The sequence below is a fragment of the Poecilia mexicana genome, unplaced genomic scaffold (genome assembly GCF_051168715.1).
Source record: "Poecilia mexicana isolate PSO_F unplaced genomic scaffold, ASM5116871v1 scaffold_12, whole genome shotgun sequence".
In the NCBI taxonomy this organism is placed as follows: domain Eukaryota; kingdom Metazoa; phylum Chordata; class Actinopteri; order Cyprinodontiformes; family Poeciliidae; genus Poecilia; species Poecilia mexicana.
The window spans coordinates 22,474,026-22,500,000 of NW_028263381.1; the positions used below are offsets into that span (position 1 = coordinate 22,474,026).

The 25,975-nt window shown below is 38.6% G+C and overlaps 2 protein-coding genes and 1 long non-coding RNA gene across 4 annotated transcripts in view; 2 read left to right on the plus strand and 1 right to left on the minus strand.

Annotated features, from left to right (window-relative positions):
* LOC148156088 (NLR family CARD domain-containing protein 3-like) overlaps positions 1–25,975 on the plus strand; it is a 434,099-nt gene that overhangs the window by 254,135 nt on the left and 153,989 nt on the right. The gene's annotated exons all lie outside the window — the stretch shown is intronic.
* The window catches only part of LOC148156098 (uncharacterized), a 369,453-nt gene that overhangs the window by 166,156 nt on the left and 177,322 nt on the right, over positions 1–25,975 (minus strand). The gene's annotated exons all lie outside the window — the stretch shown is intronic.
* LOC148156109 (stonustoxin subunit beta-like) lies at positions 24,986–25,937 on the plus strand (the record flags this gene model as incomplete). Its single annotated transcript, XM_088010632.1, has 1 exon — positions 24,986–25,937. A coding segment is annotated over one exon (573 nt), but the record flags the coding sequence as incomplete, so codon positions are not given.

Sequence of the window (25,975 nt, forward strand, 5' to 3'; positions counted from 1 at the left end):
GATGATTAGAAACAGTAACAGCTTGAGTTACAGAATAGATAAGTGGTGGAGAATCATATTGAGAGTTATAAGTTGATACAATGACAAATTGATTATGTTTTATAATAAATTACAGAAATGAGATGACTGAAGATTTGAGATCGTGAGGAATGAAGGCAGGTTCTGTTCTCAGACTGTGTCGCAATTAGTACACTGAGCTGGGCGGGGGTGCTGGGAAGGCTCAAAAAGGGAAGTAAGTTACGAGAAATGGCCCCAATGGCCAGATGGCCAGTAGAAAAAGGGAAGTACCGAAGAGAGTTGCTGCAATGGGTCACGAAAGAGATGATGGTTGGGAAAGGTTGAGGCTTTCCACATACTCATCGGAACGTTTCAGAAGTCACATAGACCTCTCCCATACACAACCATGGGCTGAGAGGGTTTAAAAACCAGCAGACAAGGGAAGAAACTGTTCTTTGTCCGTGGCGCTGAGGAAGAGCCAACAAGAGGACGCAGATTGAAGACCAGCAGAGGACCGCACCCTGGAACCAAGCAAGGGGAAGTTGAGACTTCACGCCACTAAGAAGGGACAAGATCCATTTACCCCCAGCCCTGGTTCCTGATTCGACCAACACCTCTGCCTCAACCCAACAATCTCTATTCTACTGCAACAGACTTGGAGAAAAGACAAAGGTCACTGATTGACGAAGATTCTGTGCGTTTGAAGGACAACGGATAGTTTTGCTTTGCTTCTATTCTGAAAGGGGCCTTTGCCAGGTCAGGACAGAGACTCTGACCAAGGACATCTGAGGATTCCTGCTGCCGAGATCAATTGCCATCTGGTGTGAGTTGAACTGCCCCCCAAGAGCCTCGCTTAGTTAAACTAATGGCACAGGATAGGGATAGAAATGGAAATAGGTTGTAATTGATTTAAGTTGAATTTGTTGTTTTATTGCAAGTTTGTAATCTCTGAAAGTAAATCTGCCTGTCATTTACCCCTGCTAAAGCTTGCTTAATAAATTGCATACTAAAAATACCAATGAAACTTGTGGACATTGAAATTAATTGAGTCATTTGATCATTATGGTTTCCCCTGATTGCAGTAAAATTAGCATACATGATTCTAGAGATGTGGTGGCTTTGTACTTTCCTTTGGTCAGTGTGAAAATAATGACCCTAGGACTTAAGTCTAAGTTACTAAAACTAATCTAGCCGTAAACAAGTGCCGTTATTTTAGGGAAAGAGCTACCGTTAACAGGAGTGGTTGTTGAAGCTATGCAGCTGTGAGGGCTACTCAGCTGACTGTTTCTCAACTGAAAAGGGTTGTAACATCTGGATTGTAGGTAGTTAGAGATAGACGAGTCTTTTCCGCCACCAGTTTAAATAGAATATCTCTCATAAACCGACTTTAGGGTAAGACCCGGGTTTTAGAGATTATCCGGACCTGTTAGACAGAGAACTGGTCAGTAGTCAGTTGAACGAGTGGTAAGATAAGGGCGGGGCAGGCTATTGCGTAATAACAAACAAGTAAAACATTCATTCCCATCCCATGAAGGTGAAAGATGAAAAATATAATCTCCAACTTTGGGTCATTTAAATACAGGTTTGTCTCACCAAATTAGTTTCCAGCAGTTCATTGTTTTTTTGTAAAATTAAAAGATGACACTTTGTCTCTTCCCTCAGAATAAACTCTGGACTCTCAGTGCAGAATTAGTAGTTTGAGCAAATTCAGGCATTTACAGCTGCAGTGTGTAACTTTTATTAAAAATGTTTTTTTTACATATTTGTGAAAAATGTTACCGTGTCATGACTGTATGGCATCAGACAGATGAAATGTGAACAGATCAAACTCCTCCATGAGCTGCTATTGAGGTTTGAAGAAATACACCAGGTTAGTGTAGCGCGTTAGCATTAGCTCCTGTTAAGTGCTATGTTATTGTAGTGCTTTAGCATTAGTTTAAGATAAATGCCTTAGTGTAGCATTTTAGTGTTAGCTACTGCTAAATACCATGTTTGTGCAGCATGTTAGCATTTGTTTCTGCTAAATATAAGTACTATGTTAGTGTTATGTGCTAGCATAAGCTAGTGGTAAATACCATGTTGGGGTAGCGCTTTACAGCTAGCTACTGATAAATACTGAGTTGGTGTAGAGCTTTGGCATGAGTTGCTAATATGTGATATGTTGGTATTGTGTGCTAGCGGTAGCTATCTGTAAATACCAGGTTCTGGAGGGCATTGGAGTTAGCTAGTGATAAATACTGAGTTGGTGTAGCGCTTTGGCATGAGTTGCTAATATGTGCTATGTTGGTATTGTGTGCTAGTTTTAGCTAGTGTTAAATACCAATTTTGTGCAGTGCATTACCGTTAGCTAGTGATAAATACTGAATTGGTGTAGCGCTTTGGCATTACTGGCTAATACGTACTATGTTGTTATTGTGCAGTAGAATTAGCCAGACGTAAATGCTATGTTGTTGTAGTGCTTTACAGCTAGCGACTGATAAATACTGAATTGGTTTAGCGCTTTGGCATGAGTTGCTAATATGTGCTATGTTGGTATTGTGTGCTAGTTTTAGCTAGTGTTAAATACCAGTTTTGTGCAGTACATTACCGTTAGTTAGTGATAAATACTGAATTGGTGTAGCGCTTTGGCATTAATTGCTAATATCTGCTATGTTGGTATTGTGTGCTTGCGTTAGCTATTGGTAAATACCAGTTTCTGGAGGGCATTGGAGTTAGCTAGTGATAAATACTGAGTTGGTGTAGCACTTTGACATTAGTTGCTATTAAGTACTATGTTGTTATTGTGCTGATAAATTTTCAGCAATAATGCGTTTAATTTACTGTCTTAATCTAAAACTTTAATTAAAATGAGTTTTTGGCTTTGGAGTAAAAGCCTGTTTGTGACTGAAGCTGCTGAGAAACCTTATTATTCTGGAGCCTCTAATTGGTTTCACTTTTTATCATTTATTTTCTAATGAGAATCAGATACAATAAGGTGTTATCTCACATTTTCTGCTTTAATGTCTTTTTTTGATTTTTTCTGTTTTGTGTTTAGAGGGAATGTGGTTTCTGGTTCAAACTGGATGATCTTATAAAAAACATGTTTCAGTTTAAATCCAGCCCTGCTGTTTATAACCTACCAGCTAACAGCAGCTATTATCCATCTCAGCTACTGTGAGGTTTGATTTTACTGTTAAATAGAGAGAAAAGAAACCAAACATTTGACATTTGTTCATTATGTCACGAATTTATGGCAGATTTTAAACATAAAACCTGGAAAAGATGGATGGATGGCTGGCTGGCTGGCTGGCTGGCTGGCTGGCTGGCTGGATGGATGGATGGATGGGAATATACTTTATTGATCCTCAATGATAAATTACTTATTCATTGACAAGCTTCTCCATCTGAGGTTTTAAAAATCAATAATAAACGTCTCATTTGTAACCAAATGAGACGTTTATAAAATACATTTATACCTGAGAGTAATGAGAGGATTCTATATGACTAAAAACACCAAACACCAGGAGAGCCTGGGAGCCTGAACTGGGGCTGGTTTTTGATGAACGTTGGTGGGAATCAGCCCTGACAGCCATTCAAACTTCTCCATGTGCCGCCTGAGCTGCCAGACCGTCAGTTCCCAGAACCACACACATAAAAACCTTGTAAAAGCCACAGAGGGTCAGTGCGCCCCCTCCAGGCCACAGGAGGTTAGAGGGGTTTGGATATTTGCTCCAGCAAACAAAACCTTTTAAAATATATTTTTCATCTAAAAATGTCTTTTAATAATTTGCGTATTTGACTAAATGACTTGATTCAAACTAAAATGTAACATTTTATGACTTCTACTCAACTAGACTCAGGATTTTAATGCTGACTTGGGATTTTTATCCAGACTTTGGTGGAATATCTTGCAATACAATCCAGAGCATCTCCTGGTTTTTGTTTCTGCTTTTAATGCTCTTTTCAAATGATTTAATAAAAGAATCATATTGAAGTGAATCTCCATCAAAAACGCAGATCTTCTTTAAATCTAATGAGGAATTGCTATCAGGTAAACTTTGGAGTTTAGTTTTTCAGCTTTTCTGAAGACGTGACAATTTTCTTGATGACTAGAAATGTGAGACGTTTATTTTTTGGTGAGTTTTAATGTTTGGTTGGTGAATCAAACGACCTGCAGAAGGAGTCTGAGATTGTGAATCCATGCCAGGAGAAAAATATGCAGATCTTTGCTTTTCAACAAAATACAAACATGTTATTTTGAATGTAGAGTCATAAACATGAATTTTTACAATGACACCAGACTTAATCTGACAGGATGAAAAGTTACCACCCTCTGATAACAGGACACATTTTATCCATCTGCATTTAGAGGCAGAAAAGTTTAGAGACTCACCTGACATGAAACAATGTGGAAGGCTACGGCAGCCCGCGAGGTACAAAAAAAAGAAAACAAAAAAAAAACTTAAAGTGCAAATACAATTAAACAAAACATAAACCACCAACAGTGGTAATCAAAACAGACAAACATCATTAAACAACCTGCAACATCCTTTAAATAATTTACAATAAATATACAAATTTGAATAATTTAGATAACTTAATTTAAATAGTTCTCTATCCATTACAGCGAAGTTAATGACAAGTTGTCATAACGAAGACATTTTTGGCGAAGTTAATGACAAGTGGTCATAACGAAGACATTTTTGGCGAGGTTAATGACAAGTTGTCATAATGAAGACATTTTTGGCGAAGTTAATGACAAGTTGTCATAACGAAGACATTTTTGGCGAAGTTAATGACAAGTTGTCATAACGAAGACATTTTTGGCGAAGTTAATGACAAGTGGTCATAACGAAGACATTTTTGGCGAAGTTAATGACAAGTGGTCATAACGAAGACATTTTTGGCGAAGTTAATGACAAGTGGTCATAACGAAGACATTTTTGGCGAAGTTAATGACAAGTGGTCATAACGAAGACATTTTTGGCGAAGTTAATGACAAGTTTTCATAATGAAGACATTGTGAATAATGTCAACTTTGTATTAAAAGTGTCATAATTTACCGAACGACGCTTTATGACAACAGTCATAAATATTCATGAAGACTTATTGATGTTCATGACAGGTGTTATGTCATGTTTATGTGGGTGTCATGACGGTCTTATTCAATACCCGTCAAATAAAGTGTTACCTTTCTTTTTGTTACCTCAGTTCAACGCCATGCCATAGAAGGGTAATGACCTCTTAAAGAACAAAGTCTGAATTTTTTGTGTTAGTTTTTTATATATATTTTTGTAATCCAAGTTAGAAAGAATAAATGTAAAATTTTACGAAAATGTGTAAAGTGTTAGGAGGATATAATTTTCATCTTTAAATTAAAAAAGTATTAAAATTATATTCACTAAGTTGTTAGAGTTAACCAAAATGTAAATATAATAGAATGTTAGGATGATATTTCAAACTTAATAAAATGCAAAAATGAATAAAGTGTTAGGTTAATATTTAAAATGAATAAAATGTAAAATGAATAAAAGGTAGATATTACTTAAAACTTAATAAGGTAAAATTAGAAATGTTAAGCTGCTATCCTTTAAAGTCAATGAAGCAATAATGAGTAATGCGTAAAACAACAGGCCCGCGAGGCTTCAGTGGCGTTTCAGCTTTAACTCGGTCCACCAATCGTGGAAGGCGCCACAGTCTCACACCCGGCACACCCAGAAAGGATTGGACTTCATTCTGCAACAGAAAAAACACAACAAGAAGCGAAATCAATGGATTATATAAAGAACATTAAAGTGAATGAAAAATGTTGTTTTGTCACTAGATACTAGTGCTGCCCTTATACTATAGAAAGCCGGAGTTCAAAGGTCGTCTGTCGGTTCTGGGAAACCATCTGATAGGCAGGTGGGGTTCTATTGGTACCGCTGCCCTTCTCTGTGTTGGAAGTGATGCACTGAACAGCCGAGGACCTCAGGCAGGGAACAGCAGCATCCACAGGTGATGAGGAGAGCAAGGAAGGTTCTTTAAGATTCTGCATCATCTGATTAGTAAATATAATATTCTCTTTCTTTAAGGCTGCTCCTTGAAGCTGAAGATCAAGTTTTTTTTTCATACTAAGCCAACAGAGCATCAATATATCAGTAACATCTGTTATTCAAGTTCTCCTCTTAATAATAGCTAAAGAAATGCTTAAAGTCAGTAACACCTTGGACATTTCAACCTTCAAGAATAACTTTGCTTGTTTTAAGTGTTGGTATATTCATAGGATCAGACAAAATCAGAAACCAAACAAAAAATCATGTAAAGGATCAGATTATGAAATAAATGTGCAAAACTGCCCACAGTCATGTTTTATCAAAGAAATATCATTTGAAATGTATATAAGATTTATCCCTAATAGAAACTTTACCAGAAATCTTAAACCATATATAAATCTTTTGCTTTTGTTATTTTAATGAGATTCAATCAAATAGTCCTCATTTAACAAGAAGTAACCCGCTATACTAAAGGCTTGTAAAGTATCATCAATAGTGTGAAAAGTTAATGATCCGTGTTAAATTAAGATCCCTTGTAATATATTGCATTCACGTAATAAAAGACAACCTTATTTTGTCTCAGACCAAAACCTGTAAGTTATGATTATGAGAAATGTTTAGGCTCTATTACCTTGGATCAGAAATTACACATAGAACTAGATTCTTTTTATTCTGTCAATCTGTTTGACCCCCTTTAATCAGTTCCATAATTGCTCATTTGTAAATCCCAATTTAGACCAATTTTTATGTGAATCCTCATATTTTCTTCCCATTTTAAACCCTCATATAAAGATTAGCCTGTTTTTTTTTACAAGAATAAAGTTAACCCTGTCACTCCATATTTACTGACTTATTTTATTCTCATCATGATTTTAAATCTCATAAGTTCAACAATTTTAACCTTTGAACAATTTGTTCTCTTGAAACCCTTCTATTAAATATTTGTTTAACTGAATTACACTCCTTTGTAGTGTTGATCATATTTATCAATGTTTTTGGCAGTTTTGGGGAGAAATTTGATACAACTAGATTTATTAAATGATATAATGTTCAGGTTAGACCTTTCTGCATGACTTGGTTAAACAAATTATTTTGAATTATAGCAAGAGAGAAGCAGCAATCAAACAATTTATATCTATTTTGTAGAAATCTAGTTGACACATGACATCATTGTTAATTTTAATGTATTCAATTCAGAATATTCAGTATTACTTTAGAAACTCATTTGATTAATTAAAACATTTGTGAATTTTGATTTAAACTCTTTTATATTTTGCTGAGGCCCAAAACTGAAAAATGTCTCAATATATTAGATTAACTCAGAATTTGCTTGAATAGAGTAATCCCATTCATCTCCCTGTTTCTGTATCAGACACTGTTTAGTGTTTCGGTACAGAAACTCCTAAGAAACCTACGCAAATCATTTGGCCCAAACTTGCTTTCATTGCTAACTGTAACAGTTGGATGTAATTTAACCAGGGTGTTTACACCTCAGTGAAAGAATTTAACAGTTGATTAAAAAATGTGCAGTAAACCCATAATTTGGTTGAGTAATTTTCCAAAGAGTAGATTTTCCTAAGATTTGAAATGGATTCCAAATAAATTTAAGTCATAACTTGAAATAATAGTCCTTATATTTGTAGCCACTGTAATTTGAGGCAACTAGAACTTAGACCATCCTCTTTTGCATTTAAAGTGTGGTCGGATGTGCTTTTGTAAATCAGGAAATTAACAATTTTACCGACTTTTATCCTGTTTCAATTCTTGTCCTGCTGGAGGAGAGAAACACATTAGCCAGATGTTGGACAATCAGAGTTATAATCATTCAGGCAAACAATATTTCTGTAAACTGCAGAGAGTTCTGACACCCTGCTGCACCGTTAAACTTATCCTGGGGGTCAAAGAGCAGAGGTCAGAGTGCAAAGGCAGTAGATAATGAATTTGCTGTAAATAAACTCAGGTGAGAAAACGTGGCATCACATAATCCAAAAATTCTAGAAAAATCATTAAGAGCTACAAAGTTTTGTTGGCAGCCATTTTGTCTCCAACCTGTAGACTGAGGGAAATCCCAGGACCAACCATGGCAACAGACAGGACCGCCTCTGAGTTTCAGCCCGACTTTACATGTGATGTTCCATTTGCCCCATCAGAATCTGTCCAGGGCAGCATTCAGTCCCGCTGTGCAGAAACATCTGGACCAAGTATGTGGCCCCCCTTGTGTGGGAGATGGAGAGATACAGCAGATGAATCATTGTTTTCAAACCTCCGTCTCACGTCGGGCAGAAGCTGCTGGTCTTTTCTGCCATAGGAGACCCTCAGAAATGACGCCTGGGTCTCATCCTTTAGCCAGGTGTTTCCTCAGAGATCACAGTCAGACAATGCGAGATCCTGTAAGCTGCACTCCGCCTTCAGGTGACAACAGGAAAAATCAATCCAGCCTCACTGACCTCTGTAGAAGCTGTAAGAATCGTCCAAGAGGTCTTTGCTCTCAGACAGCAGTCCAGCAGAAGATGGCACAATTCATGTGTAGGAAGTGCAAATGTCCAAGTCAGCGTGGCTAAGAACAGCGGAGGCCTGACGCCGAGGCCACGCGATCCGCCTCTCATCTCCTCACATGGCCCTGAACCCGCAAAACCCGGCCGCTACGGTCCGTCAGACCACAGGAAGCAGAACTGCTAGAGTAAAACACAAAGTAAATTAAGAAAATAAAAGTGTATGCCACCTTTTGCTCACATAATTAGAAATTAAATGTCTTTTCTTTAGCTTGTGATGTAAATGAAGAGTTGGCTCTGATTTTTTTTGTTTTTGTTTCAGCCAGGCTCAGGGTCACTGGAACTGCTCAGATAAGGTCCACTGCCTCAGTCTCTGAGCTCCAAAGAGAAATAGAAATGCATTAAGATGATTCAGAATTAACCGATTATGGAATCAACTCCTCTCAAAAATTAAACTCTCAAAGATCATTAAAAATGCAAACAAAATTTAGTTTCTCCAGCTACATACACTTTTTCAGAAATTGGTTATTCAAATGCATATATAAAATAATTAATTTAATAGTGTCCAATTCTACACAAAAGGATCTTTGTGAAATTGCCACGCTTTAAGACAACCAGTTAAATTTCCTTAATAATTTAGGTCAAAAAGAAAACTGTAATCAAATATTCTTTATACCATTAATGAAAATATTACCATTATCCTGATATTTTTCAAAATTGCTGAGTGTTGTATTTATGTATAGTTTTCTTTTTAGAATTTAAAAAGTTGTTCACATTTTATCTGAATTTTTGCCCGTGTTCCCTCAGGGGCTCCGTAGAAGTTTATAGTACTTTTAACCAAAGTTTTCTCAATGATAACAATTACATCCAACTGTAACTTTATACAATTAAAATTAGAGGTGATGCAGGAAATTCATGAATATTTAAATAAACATGGCATAGATATTAATTGAAGCTATTCAGTTTTAAATTACCGATTTCAATTTAGTAAGAGCTTCTATATAACTCTGTATTTCAGTCATGCAGGAAGGCACTGTAAGAGCTCATTAAATAATGTCAAATGAATAAATTCATAATTAACCATATCCATAAACCGACTAGGAATTAGAGTCTATTTCTTCTCTGCCCCCTGTTGATATAATTTAAAAATTTGAAAGCAATTTTGCATGTTGCTATTCTCCAAAACTAAAATATTCCAGGGTGTCACAAGTTTTCCAAAACTTCTGTCTAAAATTCTAAATGTTCTAAATGTAAAGATTTATCAGAAATGTTTTATGTTTATCATTTATCATTTCCCCCTTTTGTTTTCTTATGTAAATAGAAAACAAACAAAATATTGTTCAGAGACTCTTTTTTTTTACTATATGTCTAAAATGTCCAACTGAAACTGAACTGCAAAGGCCAAAAGCTTCATTATTTTAACGAGTTCAGATCAGAAGTTGGATTGCTTTCCTAAAAAGCAGTGTCAATGTTTATTTTGGATTGACAAAAGAAAAATTGATCAATTTAGGCAGAGGAGCAAAAGATGTAGACAAAGATTCTGCAGTACTGTAAGATGTCTTTGCGTTTCAAATCAAATGTTTTGTTGGACTTGAATTTATGTATCAATTCAATCAAAATTTAAGGCACACAAATGTGAGCCATTTGTTGTCCAATCAGTTTGTTTTTACATAATCAATTATCATATCCACTTTAAAAGCTTCATGTCCAATTTGTGCCTTTCTACCAAACACGCATGTGTTTTGAAAACAACAGTTAGTTCCGTTAGTAAATTAGTTGGTTAGTTGGTTTATTATTAGGAAAAAATAAAAACAATAATATTAATAAAAATGAAAAGAAAATAAAAAAAAGTCAAACTAAATGAAGCATCTTGTAATAAATGCTGTCTGGTCTTAAACCAAAGCTGAAATGTGATTACTCCTTTTCCAACATTCCCATTTTGAAGTAAGGTAACCGAATTATCTACTGAAGATTTAGAATCATGAATTGTCTTTGAGACAAGAATATTTTGTAATGAACCTTAATTGAATCCGGAGCTGTTTCATAATCACCTTTTAATTCATACAAATATTCATATTCATTTACCAATCCTGTTCCCTCTGTAGACATTTTAAGGTGACCAAGTTTCACATAAAAAGAAATCCTGTTTTGATAAGATAATGAGGGAGACAAATATTGATTAGTCCATGATAAAGTTCAAGTCTGGTATAAACCTCATTTTTAAAGTTTCATTAAGTTCAAATTTTAACCCTTCAACAGCTAAACAAAAATTTCTAGAATTTCAACCCATTAGATGTCACTTTATTTTGTTTACAATTTCACCTGTTATGTAATTTCATTCATCCTTCATACAGTTCATTTTACCACATGTGAATATAGTGAATTGTGCAGGATTAGTTTAGTTTCAATAAGTTTTCCCTTAGTGACATTTATTGCTTCCAGCCAATATTTTCCCAAAGGCTGTTTAACAGGTCGCCTCCTTTCTGCACCAGGTATTCTAGCCCTTTTTTTTTAGTTTTTCTCTTTCTCCCTTATTTTCATATTCGTCATGCTTTGACAAATAGGTTATTAATGCTTCTATTTGCTCACTGAGCGCAATCCATGGCCCGATGCCCCACTTTGGATAGTATTTTCCCTTTTCAAGTTCACCCTCCATCTGTTTAGGCTAAAATTTAGGCTCAAAAATCACCTCTTCTCTCTTTTCTCTTTTTTTTTTTAGTTTTGCTCGCACGGCGGCGAGGAAAGCAAACACAGCAGAAAATCAAACCCAGCAAACAAAATCAAAAACCTCCCACAGATTATAAGTTCCCAATGTTGACCATGGTTTTAAAACACATTACAATAAACATAAAATAGTACATTTAAACACATAACGTCTGCTCAGCGGCAGAAGCTTACACACACAGCTGACAGACACACACACAGCTGACAGACACACACACAGCTGACAGACACACACACAGCTGACAGACACACAGAAATGGATCCACGCTTTACAGCTCCTATTTTTGTCCTCTTTTAACACTTAAAACTTAATGAGGATCAGATCAACCTTTATCTTATTCTTTTATCTCTTTATTCTCTTGTCTCATCTTTTTTCCTATGGTGGACCGCTTTCACCGCATTTTGCGTTTCTCAAGCAAAGTCTCAGATTGGCTTTTACGCGTTCTTTTTAGGGGGCAGAACTCCCCAAGGATAAAACCGACAAAACCTCGCCTTTACCTTCCCCGCGTCCGGGAAAAGCCGGGGACAGCGACCTCCCTCTGCAACCAGCCAATTAACCTTTTTCTTTTACTTTAACTTTGACTCTTAACAACTTAACTTTAACTCTTAACTTTAACTTTAACCTTGACTCTTAACTTTAACTTTAACCTTACTCCTATGAACAACTCGAAAGCCTTTAGACAAACAGATCAAAAGCAGTATGAACAACAGCTGACAATGAACAATGGCTGACAATTTAGACAACTCAGTGACAAGCAGACAAACCTGGGAAACAGTACAGTGGTGTATATTAAGGAACAAGTGTCCTTACCTTTTATTTGGGCCCTACACCAGAGTAGTGTTTCGGAAAGTCTGCGCCTAAACGGCCAGTCCAATCTCTGCTCATGTGTCAACACAAAATCATCCTCTGCTACCAACTGTTGAGGATGAGAATCTCAATCGATGAATCATAATTTGTATTGACACACGGAGCATAAAAGCATTCAGAAAAGCATTCAGACTTTACTTATTTTATTAACTTTCAGCGCTGAAAGGAGACGCTTTACCATTACATCCGAGAAGAGTTTCTAAAAAACTCTGTGCAGCGTCTGAGGAGAAAGAGGAGGGTAGCTGATTATATGGACGGAAGACACTCCCTGAAATCACACCATGTCTCTGTGGCCTGATAAGTTTCTGTTTCTCGTGAGAAATATGCTTTAGTGTCTAACAGAATCAAAAATGTAACTATTTACTATGGACCCTTTGTCTAACAGCGTGTGACTCTTTCTCGGCCTTGGTAACGCATCTCAACACTAACCATCACTTCATGTGATGTTAACACATGTTAGCCACTGACATGAGTACATCAATTACATAGTGTGAAGGTATCACTGTTAAATAAGTTGGTTTCAACTAAATTTGCATTCATCTTAATCAAGTAAAGTCAATTATTTGGTCCAAAACATTGCAAATTAGTTGGTCTGGTTCTATTAAATTACATTGGGTCCAACTAAAGTAAATGAGTTGAATCAACCACAAAAGTTAAGTTGAACCAACACATTTGCTTTAAATTGGAATAACCTTAATAAATTAAGTTGAGCCAACACATTTGCTTTAAATTGGAGTAACAGAATTACATAGTGCTGAAATAAAGCAAAGTAATCAGGTGGAAAATCTTTCCATGATTTTTTTTATGTTAATCCAAAGAGTTATTTCTTTCAGTGTACATAGCAACACTGATATGTGCACAATCCTGCCAGGAAAATTTAGTATTCTCTAAACTGCAGCTGGCGTTTTCCTGGCACGAAAAACAATCATCTCGCAGGGCCTCGTGTGATTTCCCATGATCTCGCGGGATCTGCCGTGATCTCGCTCGTCGCCTCCAGCACAAGATCAGTCTGACTGTAATGAATCGTGTTATCTCAACATGATTCAATTTCATAAACGTTAAGTTGATGAATTTCTTGTTTGTTCAACAGGATTTTATCACGTTTTTGTTTAAAACATGAAATTGTTGTGTTAAAAGTACATGATATTCTTTTATTAATCTAATAACCCCCTAAGTTCATTTTTTTGAGTGCAGGCTTGTTTCAGTCACAGAAAAAAAAGAAAAAAAAGCAACAACTAAATATTAAAATAGTTTTCCATAAACTAACAGACTCTTCTCTTTCCTGTGTGTTTAAGCCTGACACACATGAACAAGAGGAGTTTTTATTAAAGCTGGTTCATTTTGGTTTACGATGAAATGCACAAAGCTGATCTTTAATTATGCTTTTATTTTTTATGGGCTCAGGTTTGACTAGAGGCCAAGCTCTCAAACTTCCACTCAATCCTGTCATTCTTGTGCTCTGTCCTAATCTCTATGAAAAAGTATGTTCTGTAAACGTTTGCTAGTGCTATGGTGTTTTTTCTTTTGGTTTCTCTAGATAGGAGAGGAGTTTAAAATGATAAATAGAAAACTACCTGACAGAAGGAAAACAAAACTAAAGACATGGTAAGCAATTCTAACTTAATTTAAAATGATTAACCTGTACTAATATTAATAATTTTGCACATGTTGATGGCTTAGTAAATACTTGTTGAGTTAGGGAACAGTAGAACCAGATTTCCTTGACTTTTTAAAAAAAATAAGCAGTGGCCGTTGGAGACAGGCTGCTGGGTTATCTGATACAAGCCGAGTGCAGCACAGAGAAAGAAACAGCAAACATTTATTCATAGGATTAAACTATTGTAATAATTATAACAGTATGCTTGTCTTATCATTATTCTAAAATGTATTGATGGTTGACAGTTTACCGGTTCCACATATCTTTGACTTTTACTATTTCCCATCCCTAGCTGGGGTAAAGTGACCGTTGCAGAGGGGCTGTTGGTTTATCTGATGCAGGCTGAGCTCAGCAGCTGGAGCTGCACAGAGAAAGAAAAGCTCTCAAAGTTAAAAATACACATCAGTTGTCCACAAAATTAACCCATTCTCTTTTTATTTAAATTATATATTTTTTATTTACTGTAAAAACAAAATATTAGTCAATAAAATACTTGACAATTTAGTAGATAGTGACTCGACATTATGTGGACCTTCATTCACCCCGAGCCAAGTCGGTTGGCTGAAGTGACAGAGTGGAGGACGGTTCATCATACCAGCTGAGAGCAGCACAGAGAAAGAAACGGTGAGGAAGTTAAACACAGATACATTTTGTTTATGAAATAAACTATTCTGTTTTTTAATTCTGATTTGAAATTAATATAACAATTAACATGATTTATTAAATGCTTAACTATTGAGTAGATAGTGACTATAATTTCCTTGACCTAAATTTCTTCATCAGCCTTGACTGGGATGAAGTGACTGAGAGTGGATCCAGGTTTGGAGGTGGAGATAAAAGTTCTTTGTTGGATTAAATTTATATGAATGAAGCAAAAAATAAAAATAAAAATGAATAAAAAATAGAGAGGAAACTTTGTCCAACTGTCATGATTTACTTCTTGGGGTGATGCATGGAGCAGGTGGTGGGATTCCCATCTGATTGTTTTTGGAGCTTCAAGCAGTTGAGTTGGATGTTAGCAGACTAGCTTCTCCACCTCATTTCACAACCTGCTGCCTTTTGTCTTCAGGTTTTCTCTTGCACAAAAAAAGGAGGACTTCTGGGAAGCATCCAATTTATGGACTGGAATTGAATAGACCGAGCCTGGAGTCTCACAGAGAAGGGAGGTCCCACTGGACAACACCGGGTGGTGTTGGTTTTTCCCAAGATGGATGAAGGAGCTTCAGCAGAGTCGGATCCAGAGGAATCAGGCGGAGCATGCTCAGAGTCCTGGAAGGTGGGAATCTCGTGCTGAATCGAGGATTCGAACGCTGCTGATGGAGGTAAGACCAGATTTGTATCCAGAAGTGCAGAGGATGGAGCATCAGCCATGGAGCAGGGCCTCGTGATCGTTTGTCCTTCTGTAATCTGTGAGGTTGGAGCAGATGAGCTACATGCTAGTCGATTAGCTTCTTGCTGTCTTCTCTTTTGAGGCTTTTCTCTTTTAATGCGAACCATTTTTTGTTTGTTTGTTTGTTTGTTTGTTTTCTGTGAGAGCAAAGTGGATCTTCCTCTAACAAATGCAACAGGTAGAATGACAGGGCCTCCGAAAAATTATTTAAAGCAGAAAAACAGAAATCCACCCCTTTATCTCTATTGGCTGATTCATAAAAGTGGGCTGGGGCATCTGCCAGGAGCAGGAAGATAAAAGCAGTTGGGGGTGGAGTCTGTCTGTGTGAGGAGGAGCTGCATTGGTATAAATGGGTCAAAAGTCACAAAGAGGGCATGACCCCTTATTAACCAATTGATTTAAGAGAAGGTTCCAGAATCTTGTCTGTTTTATTATTTTGATAAGAACTTGATTTATATTATGCAAAAGAGAAGGTTCCAGAATGCTGCCTGTTTTATTATTGATAAGAAATTATATGATGCAAGAGAGAGAGAATATTCCAGAACATTGTCTGCTTTACATTGATATCAACTTAATTTTATATGATGCAAGAGAGAAGGTTCCAGAATGCTGCCTGTTTTATTATTGATAAGAAATTAATTTAAATCAAAACATATGTTTTTATACGATAAGCATTTTATGACGCAAATAAACAGATGTTTGTGTGCGATAACATCGATTTTGATTTGGGCGTGGCATTTTAATCCATCAAACTCGATTAATTAAAATTTGACAGAAGCTTGTACCCTTATTTTTTTGCATTATTGTTATAAAGGGTGAGCCAAGGAAAGTAGCCCTTCGTGTTGCTCTGGACTCGTGAAGTAGCTCCCAGGCTCCAAAAGGTTGGTGACCCCTGGTCTAAACAAAGTAAATCCTCATGAAGATTTCATCAACCTGCCTCTGATTTCACTGCAGACCTTCTACTTCCTGGTTCTGCTGCTCTGAAATAAAAAAACTACAACCCAGGTGAGCTGTGACGTCATCAGTTATGTAACATCCGCCACATTTACTTTCAGTTTGAATTACACTGTTAAGGTGCGGCTCTGATCAGGTTGTTGGATCTTTATTTGTTGTTCAAAAATAGTTAAAGTTCAGATTTCCATCTGGCCAGCAGCTTCTTTGCTGACCTTTGACCTGCTGTGGAAGCAGAAAAGATGGACTTAGATTTTTACTCACTGCTTCAGCATCTTGGTTCTGATTCTGGTCAGTAAATAATGATTCAATGTAAATCTGTGATGCTGTTTTATTTTACTCATTTTAAAAGCTTCTGAGGAACAAATGATCTTTATTCATGTCCTGATAAATGAAACAGTAGAACTGGTTCTGGTTCTGGTTCTGATAACTTTGACCATCACTGACATATTTGGATAACATTTCGTCTGAGTTTAATAATCAGACATCAGGCAAGTTGTAGTTTCACCAGCAGAGGGAGACAAATCCCCACCAGTTAGTTCAGTTGGTTCAAAGTTAAAACCGGTTCTGGTTCCATTACATCTGAACAGAACCTGGATCAGCAGAATAACAGCAGTAGAATGTTTGTGATTGGACTGGGAGTCATGAGACGGATTTATGTCTTCAGACGTCAACAGATTCCTCTGACCAGTCAGACCAGTTTGGGCTCATTTCTCCTCAAAACACTTTCAGTTGGTTCTGTTCAGGTGTGGCACCACTGCTGTGGTTCTGTTGGGTCTCAGTCTGTTGTTCAGATGTTCTTCTTCAACTCTTTGGATCATTTGAACAAACTGTAAGTTTGATTTGTTTCCTATTGAACTTTGTGAACAGAAACTATTCAACTTGATTCTGTTTGGAAAAAATGTTCACTTCTAAATTCAGCTGAAAGTTTCATCTCCCTGCTGTTTGAAAGCTAATATACAGGATTATTAAATTATTGATCAATGATAAGAAAAAACATGATGAACAGATGATGTTTCTTTATTTTCTTTTCTAAACAAATTGATTTATGATTTTATTTCCAGGAATCAAACTTTGTTCTTAACCATTAACTTCAATCACAATAATTTCCTGCTGTTTCATTTAAAACTGAAATGACTTTATTCTTAAAATGTCTTTGATTCAGTCAGATTATTAAATAGTCAATAATGATTGATTAAAAGATTATTAATCTAATAAGGACGTAAAATCCTTCCTGTTGTTCAGGTTGAATCAGTGAATGTAAATGTTGCTCCATGTCTCCATCTAGTGGACTGATAGTAGAAGTGCAGGTTGAATCAGTGAATGTAAATGTTGCTCCATGTCTCCACCTAGCGGACTGATAGTAGAAGTGCAGCAGCTGATGCAGCTTCCTCTGCCTCTCTGCTGTCTGACTGCATTCACCTGACACTGATATGAAACAGAGAAGAAGAGCCAATCAGAGGAGGAGCAGCTGATCTTTTTCCAGCACTAATGATGTAAAGGATGATCAGAGTTGATGTGCAGATGAATGATGTGTGTTTCCTCTGCAGGTGAAGCTAGAAAGTGTGTGTGAGCTGATGTGAATTCAGCAGCATGGATCAGTGTGAGGACAGAGAGGAGGGAGTCCCTCCCTCTAAAACCACTCTGTGTGGGGAAGATGAGAGCCAGAGCAAAGGTCAGAGGTGAGGTCACCATGTCTAACTGTCCACAGCCCTTTTCACACAGCGTTCACTATATCAGGCCAAAACAGACGTGGTGATGAAGCTGCTGCTGCTCCTCTTTGCTGCTTCATCCAGACTGAACAGATTCAGTTTTAATCATCATGTTTCTGTCAGGATCCATCAGAGACTCAGACCAGAACCAGAACCCAGCTGTGTGTCCTTTAAGAGCGACTGGTCAATGGATCATCCCATTTACTTTAAATCTCCTGGATCTCCACCATCAGAGAGGTGAGCTGTTTCTAACTTCTGATCTCTTTATCTGTCATTGTGGCCATGTGACGATACCAAGTTCTGCATCAACTTAATGTTTCCAAATGAAACAAAATCAGGCACTTTGTCCAATATTAATATTAACACAAATCCATAAGTTTGATATTTGGATTGTTCTTGAAATCAATGTATCAATAAATCAGATTTCGAGCATCTGGCAATAATCAGATTAACTCTGTACGATTAGACCTCCATTAAATAATTATATGATTCCAGTTTCAACTCTGCGGTTCAAACATCATGGATCATCAACCATTTCTGCATTTAATCTAAATTATACCTCAAGTGGATCTGATTCAGAACCAGATGGTCTCTATCGGACCATCAGAGTGGAAACGACTCCTGGTTCTTCTCCATGTCAGAGCTCAACACTAAAATCATCAAACTTCTCTCAGTCATTTAAACCAACATGTTTGTCTGAGAATCAGATCTTTCTGCTCTTTAAACAAGGCTGGAATTTATTCAGGAGGATCAATGATCAGGAACATGTTGGAGGATTGGACCGGTTCTGATGGGAATCATTTAGAGCATCAAGTTGATGACCTGTCTGGTTCTGTTGGGTCTCATAGCTCAGTATTTTAAAATGTTCCACATTCAAAATAAACTTTACAGAAAAAATACACAAAAATATTTTAATGAGAATTTTTCTCATCAGGATTCATCAGAGGGTCAAATCAGAACCAGAACCAGAACCCAGCTGTGTGTCCTTTAAGAGCAACAGGTCAAAGGGGAATCCCCTTAACTTTAAATCTCCTGGATCTCCACCATCAGAGAGGTGAGCTGTTTCTAACTGCTGTAAACTGAACCAGTAAGTTTCAGATGTTCCCAGTTATATTTACAGAGTTTTGATCCATTATCTAAACCAGCTGCTCTGTTCTAATGAAAACACCTTCATATCTTCATCTCTGGGTGATGATGATGATGTTCTGCTGCTTCCTGGCTCCATGTCAGACTAACAGTGGGACACATTTCCACCAGCCACTGGGAAATACCTGGTAAACCAGTCTGGTCCATCAGGACTTGGTTCCTGTGTGCATTGTGAGATCAGTTCAGCAGGAAGGAAAGCTTCATGATGTGGTTGGTGAGATCTGCTGGAACTCAACCAGACTGAGCTGATGTGGACCATCAGAGGTTCTGCTGGTTCTTAGTGGATCAGCAGGAACATTAAATCTTTACTTGGATCATCTGGTTCACTGCTCACATCCAGATATCACTTCATGGACCTTTACCTTCTGATTGTCTCTGTGTGGACAGATATAATGTGAGCTCACTGGCTTCCAGGATCTACAGGATCCATTTTAAATCCTCTAGAACATCCAGGAGAGGATCCCACATGGACACACCCACATATCTCAGAGCTCCTCCATGTCCACATCACCTCAGATCCAGTCATCAGAACCTGATGGATGTCCCACACTGTCCTGAAGACCTGTGTGGACAGAGCCTTCACTTCCACTGTCCCCAAGCTCTGGGACTCTGTCTCCACCAGCATCAGATCTGCTGACAGTGTGGACAGTTTGAAGTCCAAGTTCAGCACCAACTTTTTAAAATGTCTACTGGTGATTCTGGTGTTACTGGTCTTCATCCTTGTAGTTCATCTTCCTCTTTCTAACTTCTTTGTATTGTGTTCATGTGATGCTCTGTTTTCTGCTTTAATGTGACACTCTTAGTTATTTTATTAGTAAATATTGCTGGATGAATATTTCCTGCCTTCCTGATTGTTCCTGGTTCCTCCACAGAGTGGACCAGCAGAGCTCAGAGGTTCCCAGTGGTCCGACTGCCCAGCAGCATCAAACACAGCTGGACTCCATATTTATGGTCTGTACATGAACAACAACTACTTTTCCATGGTTCTGTTCACAGTCGTCTTCATGCTGCACTTTGTAGACCAGAGGACTGTCAGTCTGTCCAACATCCATCTGGTGTTTGGCTCCATGATTTCAGTCTGATGTTTCCTTCATCTATTATTCTGTTCCAGCTGCTGGAGGAAAACATTGTCACTTTTGTGAAGAACGAGCTGAAGAAGATCCAGAAGGTTCTGAGTCCGGATTACCCAGAATGCTCAGAGAGTCAGAGAGAGGATGATGAGGTGTTGAAAGGTGATGATGAAGAGCAGAGGAGGAGCAGCAGAGAGTCAGTGATGAAGATCACACTGAACTTCCTGAGGAGGATGAAGCAGGAGGAGCTGGCTGACCGTCTGCAGAGCAGTAAGAGGATTTCTACAAAGATTTGACCTGATGGATAAATGACACATTTACTGATGTCTGAAGAAATGGAATCACATTTATTTAAATCATCTTCAGAAGGTATTTTTGTTTCATCTCTGATTTTACTTTTTGTGTTATTTAGAACATCTTGCTGCAGTTTGTCAACATCAACTTAAATCTGGTCTGAAGAAGAAGTTCCAGTCTGTGTTTGAGGGGATTGCTAAAGCAGGAAGTCCAACCCTTCTGAACCAGATCTACACAGAGCTCTACATCACAGAGGGAGGGACTGGAGAGGTCAATGATGAACATGAGGTCAGACAGATTGAAACAGCATCCAGGAAACCACACAGACCAGAAACAACAATCAGACAAGAAGACATCTTTAAAGTCCCACCTGGAAGAGATCAACCAATCAGAACAGTGATGACAAAGGGAGTGGCTGGCATTGGGAAAACAGTCTTAACACAGAAGTTCACTCTGGACTGGGCTGAAGACAAAGCCCACCAGAACATCCACTTCATATTTCCATTCACCTTCAGAGAGCTGAATGTGCTGAGAGAGAAAAAGTTCAGCTTGGTGGAACTTGTTCATCACTTCTTTACTGAAACCAAAGGAATCTGCAGCTTTGAACACTTCCAGGTTCTGTTCATCTTTGATGGCTTGGATGAGAGTCGACTTCCACTGGACTTCCACAACAAGGAGATCCTGACTGATGCTACAGAGTCCAGCTCAGTGGATGTTCTGCTGACAAACCTCATCAGGGGGAAACTGCTTCCCTCTGCTCTCCTCTGGATAACCACACGACCTGCAGCAGCCAATCAGATCCCTCCTCAGTGTGTTGGCATGGTGACAGAGGTCAGAGGGTTCAATGACCCCCAGAAGGAGGAGTACTTCAGGAAGAGATTCAGAGATGAGCAGCAGGCCAGCAGGATCATCTCCCACATGAAGACGTCACGAAGCCTCCACATCATGTGCCACATCCCAGTCTTCTGCTGGATCACTGCTACAGTTCTGGAGGATGTGTTGGAGACCAGAGAGGGAGGAGAGCTGCCCAGAACCCTGACTGAGATGTACATCCACTTCCTGGTGGTTCAGACCAAAGTGAAGAAGGTCAAGTATGATGGAGGAGCTGAAACAGATCCACACTGGAGTCCAGAGAGCAGGAAGATGATCGAGTCTCTGGGAAAACTGGCTTTTGATCAGCTGCAGAAAGGAAACCTGATCTTCTATGGATCAGACCTGACAGAGTGTGGCATCGATATCAGAGCAGCCTCAGTGTACTCAGGAGTGTTCACACAGATCTTTAGAGAGGAGAGAGGGCTGTACCAGGACAAGGTGTTCTGCTTTGTCCATCTGAGTGTTCAGGAGTTTCTAGCTGCTCTTCATGTTCATCTGACCTTCATCAACTCTGGAGTCAACCTGATGGAAGAAACACAAACATCTAAAATGTCTTCATTATTTAATAAACCTAAACTAAAGTCTCTCCATCAGAGAGCTGTTGACCAGGCCTTACAGAGTCCAAATGGACACCTGGACTTGTTCCTCCGTTTCCTCCTGGGACTTTCACTGCAGGCCAATCAGAGACTCCTACAAGGTCTGCTGACACAGACAGGAAGTAGCTCACAGACCAATCAGGAAACAGTTCAGTACATCAAGGAGAAGATCAGTGAGAATGTGTCTGCAGAGAAAAGCATCAATCTGTTCCACTGTCTGAATGAACTGAATGATCGTTCTCTAGTGGAGGAGATCCAACAGTCTCTGAGTTCAGGAAGTCTCTCCACAGATAAACTGTCTCCTGCTCAGTGGTCAGCTCTGGGTTTCATCTTAGTGTCATCAGGAAAAGATCTGGATGTGTTTGACCTGAAGAAATACTCTGCTTCAGAGGAGGCTCTTCTGAGGCTGCTGCCAGTGGTTAAAGCCTCCAACAAAGCTCTGTAAGGACACACATTGTTACTGCAGGTATTGTTGATAGGTAGAAATCTGCTAATTATCAGGTAAATATTCATGTTTCAGTTTATATTTTGGTGCTTTGTCTCTTCAAAGTGTCCCACTGGGGGGGGATGAGCAAAAAAGAAACAGACTTCCTTCAGCAGCTGAACATAATGTTACATATTCAAGCAGCAAAACTCCTCCACTTTATGTTAACATTGAAATGGATTAACATAGTTAATTATGTAATTTTATAATTCTCTTTCCAACCTCCTTGTTACCTGTAGTTCTGTCATTTAAGGCTGGAGGCCCAACTATAGAATGAACCAGTTCACAACAAATACAAAGGTTGTGTAAAATCAGATGGTTCCTTCTCTGTCCAATAAAAACATTGTTGATTTGAAAGAACATAAATCCTGATGAATTGTTTAATACCAGATTTTCCTCCCTGTCTCCTCAGACTGAGTGGCTGTAACCTCTCAGAGAGAAGCTGTGAAGCTCTGTCCTCAGTTCTCAGCTCCCAGTCCTCCAGTCTCAGAGAACTGGACCTGAGTAACAACAACCTGCAGGATTCAGGAGTGAAGCTTCTCTCTGCTGGACTGAAGAGTCCAAACTGCAACCTGGAAACTCTCAGGTAAAATGTGACCAATCCTGGTGAAACCAGATTTCTGTCCTTTACCTGCTTTCAAAGATGATGTAATTATTATTTGATATAATAATTGATGTCTGACTGTGACATGGTTAACCTGCTAAATCTCAACACATAATAATGGATCATTTTCATTTCCTCCAGGCTGAAAGAATCATAAAGAAAGTTATTAAGAAAAGTGGAGGTCAGGCTTCCACTGATAGTGTAACTCTGGATTATTGACAGAACAAAGGAGATTATTGCAGATCTTTCCAACTAGCAGTTGTCAGACTTTCTCAACCATCGATGGGGAAATGTTGATTTTTATCATCTACAAAAGGAAATACAGTTTTATTAATATTTCAAAGTATTAACAGTTTAAGCTCCAGTTTCTTGTGTGTTTTCCTCTTGTGAAAATGTCCAATTCAGACCTTGGGCTCTACCTCAACGCAGCGGCGTCGGATTCATTTTTGAGGTATTGGGGCCATGGGGTGTTTCGTCACCTCTGTTACGCACTTTGAATGTCAGGCTCTTGTTCAGTTGATATGATGGCTCCTGTCAATCAATTCAGTGGGTTTGTTTCGGGACAAATTGCGTTGTCCTAGTCGACAACGTTTCTGAGTCTACCATGCGCTGCGGTCATAGAAAAATGGGCCCTGGCCCCCAATATTCTGGCACCTATGGCTCAATGTTCTCATCATGTGATGAATTGTGTGTCTGCAGCTTATCAGGCTGTTTGGTCTCAGAGGAAGGCTGTGCTTCTCTGGCCTCAGCTCTGACCTTTAACCCCTCCCATCTGAAAGAGTTGGACCTGAGCTACAATCATCCAGGAGACTCAGGAGTGAAGCTGCTGTCGGCTGGACTGAAGGATCCAGACTGGAGACTGGAAGCTCTCAGGTATGGAGGAACCTGCTGCAGGAGCAGAGAAGGTCTGATAGAGGAGGAAGAGGAGAAACGTCTTTAGTCTGATGGGAAACATTTAGTTTGAAGAGAAATATTTAGTTTGATCATTAAATATTTAGACGCCTCATCTGGAGGCAGAGATCATTACCCAGTTTTCTGGAATATTCTCCTGACTAAGAACGGCTCACAAGGAAAATGAAAGAGTGGGATGGATTTAATAGAGTTTAATAGGGACTCTGACTAAATGAATCAAAGTGAAGTTCAGTTAGATTTCCATGATGATCTACTGATGACAGAAAGGACTTTAAAACAATATTTGATGGAGCTCCAGACCAATCAGCCCCAAGGAGCAAAGATGAGAAGAAAAGTAACTCCATGTTGGTCAGATGGATGTTTAAAAGTTCAGAGAGAGAAATAAAGATTTTGAACTAAACTCACAAGTGTGTATAGCGCCACCTGGTGGTGCTGGTTGGTAGAGGAAGTGCTGAAAGGTTGGAGGTGTTTGTCAGAGGTGTGTGATGATGGAAGCCTCTCCCTGGTTTGTGAGTCTGAGCTCAGAGATCAAATGTTTGGTTCTTGTTGAACTCTTTGTTGAATGTGATGCAGCTTCTCCTTTTTAATGTTTGTATTTCTGGATATTCCAGTGAGGCCACAGCAGGTTTTCAGCAGCAGGTTGTTTAGTGTTTCATTCCTTCATCTGTGTGTGGGAGTGTGGATGGAGCAGGTATCCAGGTGTTGATCAGAGTTTAGATTGATTGGATTTTAATGCTGATTATTAAATCAGGTTGAGCTTCCAGAAATGTTTCCTTAGTTTCCTGATGTCCTTTTAGGCTTCAGTGAGTTTCTTCAGGTTGTTACTGAGGGATTTCCTTTCTCCTCTCTGTTGGAGCTTTTTCTGTGTTTGGAGAAATGAGTTGTGCTGCAGCAGCACCAACTGTCCTTCCTACATCCACTGCAGTTTGCAATCCAGATGTTGGACTGTTCCTGTCTCAGTGGAGGACAATGTGTGTCTGAGAGACATGTAATGTCCATGTTTGCTGCTGAAAGAGACTGATGGTCTGACCCCCCTCCTCCTTTCAGGGTGGAGCCTGCTGGAGGCCCATTCTTGACACCAGGTCTGAGGAAGTGTAAGTGTGTTTTTCATCTGATTCATGACAACAAAGCAGCTCACATTCAACCATCTTCAAACTGTCACATCACTCATTCAGGATCATCATCAAAGATCAATAAATGATCAATAACTGCAGCTGGATTGTGTTTGTTCTCTCCATCAGATTCCTGTCAACTCACCATCGACACAAACACAGTGAGCAGAAACCTCAAACTGTCTGAAGACAACAGGAAGGTGACATATGAGGAGGAGCTTCAGTCATATCCTGATCATCCAGACAGATTTGATTATTATCAGCTGCTGTGTAGAACTGGTCTGACTGGTCGCTGTTACTGGGAGGTCGAGTGGAGAGGAAGAGTTTTTATATCAGTGAGTTACAGAAGAATCAGGAGGAAAGGAGACAGTAGAGACTGTTGGTTTGGATGGAATGATCATTCCTGGAGTCTGAGATGCTCTAATATTAAAGGTTACTCTGTCTGGCACAATAACATAGAAACTCGTCTCTCCTCCTCCTCCTCCTCCGTCTCTAACAGAGTATCAGTGTATGTGGACTGTCCTGCTGGCATTCTGTCCTTCTACAGAGTCTCCTCTGACTCACTGATCCTCCTCCACACCTTCAACACCACATTCACTGAACCTCTGATTCCTGGATTTAGGTTCTTGTCCAGTTCTGGTTCTTCAGTGTTTCTTTGCTGATTTGAGTCTAAAGATTTTCCTCCTGTCAGAGAAACTCTCTCACTGTTGAACAGATAGTTCATCTCTACAATCTATTTCTTGGTGAAACTTTTCTGATTGAGTCCTTGGAAACTTTTTCTTCTTCCAGTCCTTTAAAGATGGAAGCTGGGATTATTCCAGGATTATTCCAGGATTATTCCAGGATCCTCATGTTTTCCTGTTTGTTTCCAGTCAAAGCTTCACACTGAATATCAAGATGTTGTTTCTCTTATTTGTTCCTCTCATTCATCAGATTTCATTGAAATGTTGATCAGTTTTTCTCTCTGAACATTTTCTGTTTCTGTCGGCTCCTATTTTTCTAAACTCGTCAGATTTGAATATTAAATCTTCCTTTTGTTTATTTGCTGCAGTTTTTCTTCATATGTTTTAAAGAAATAA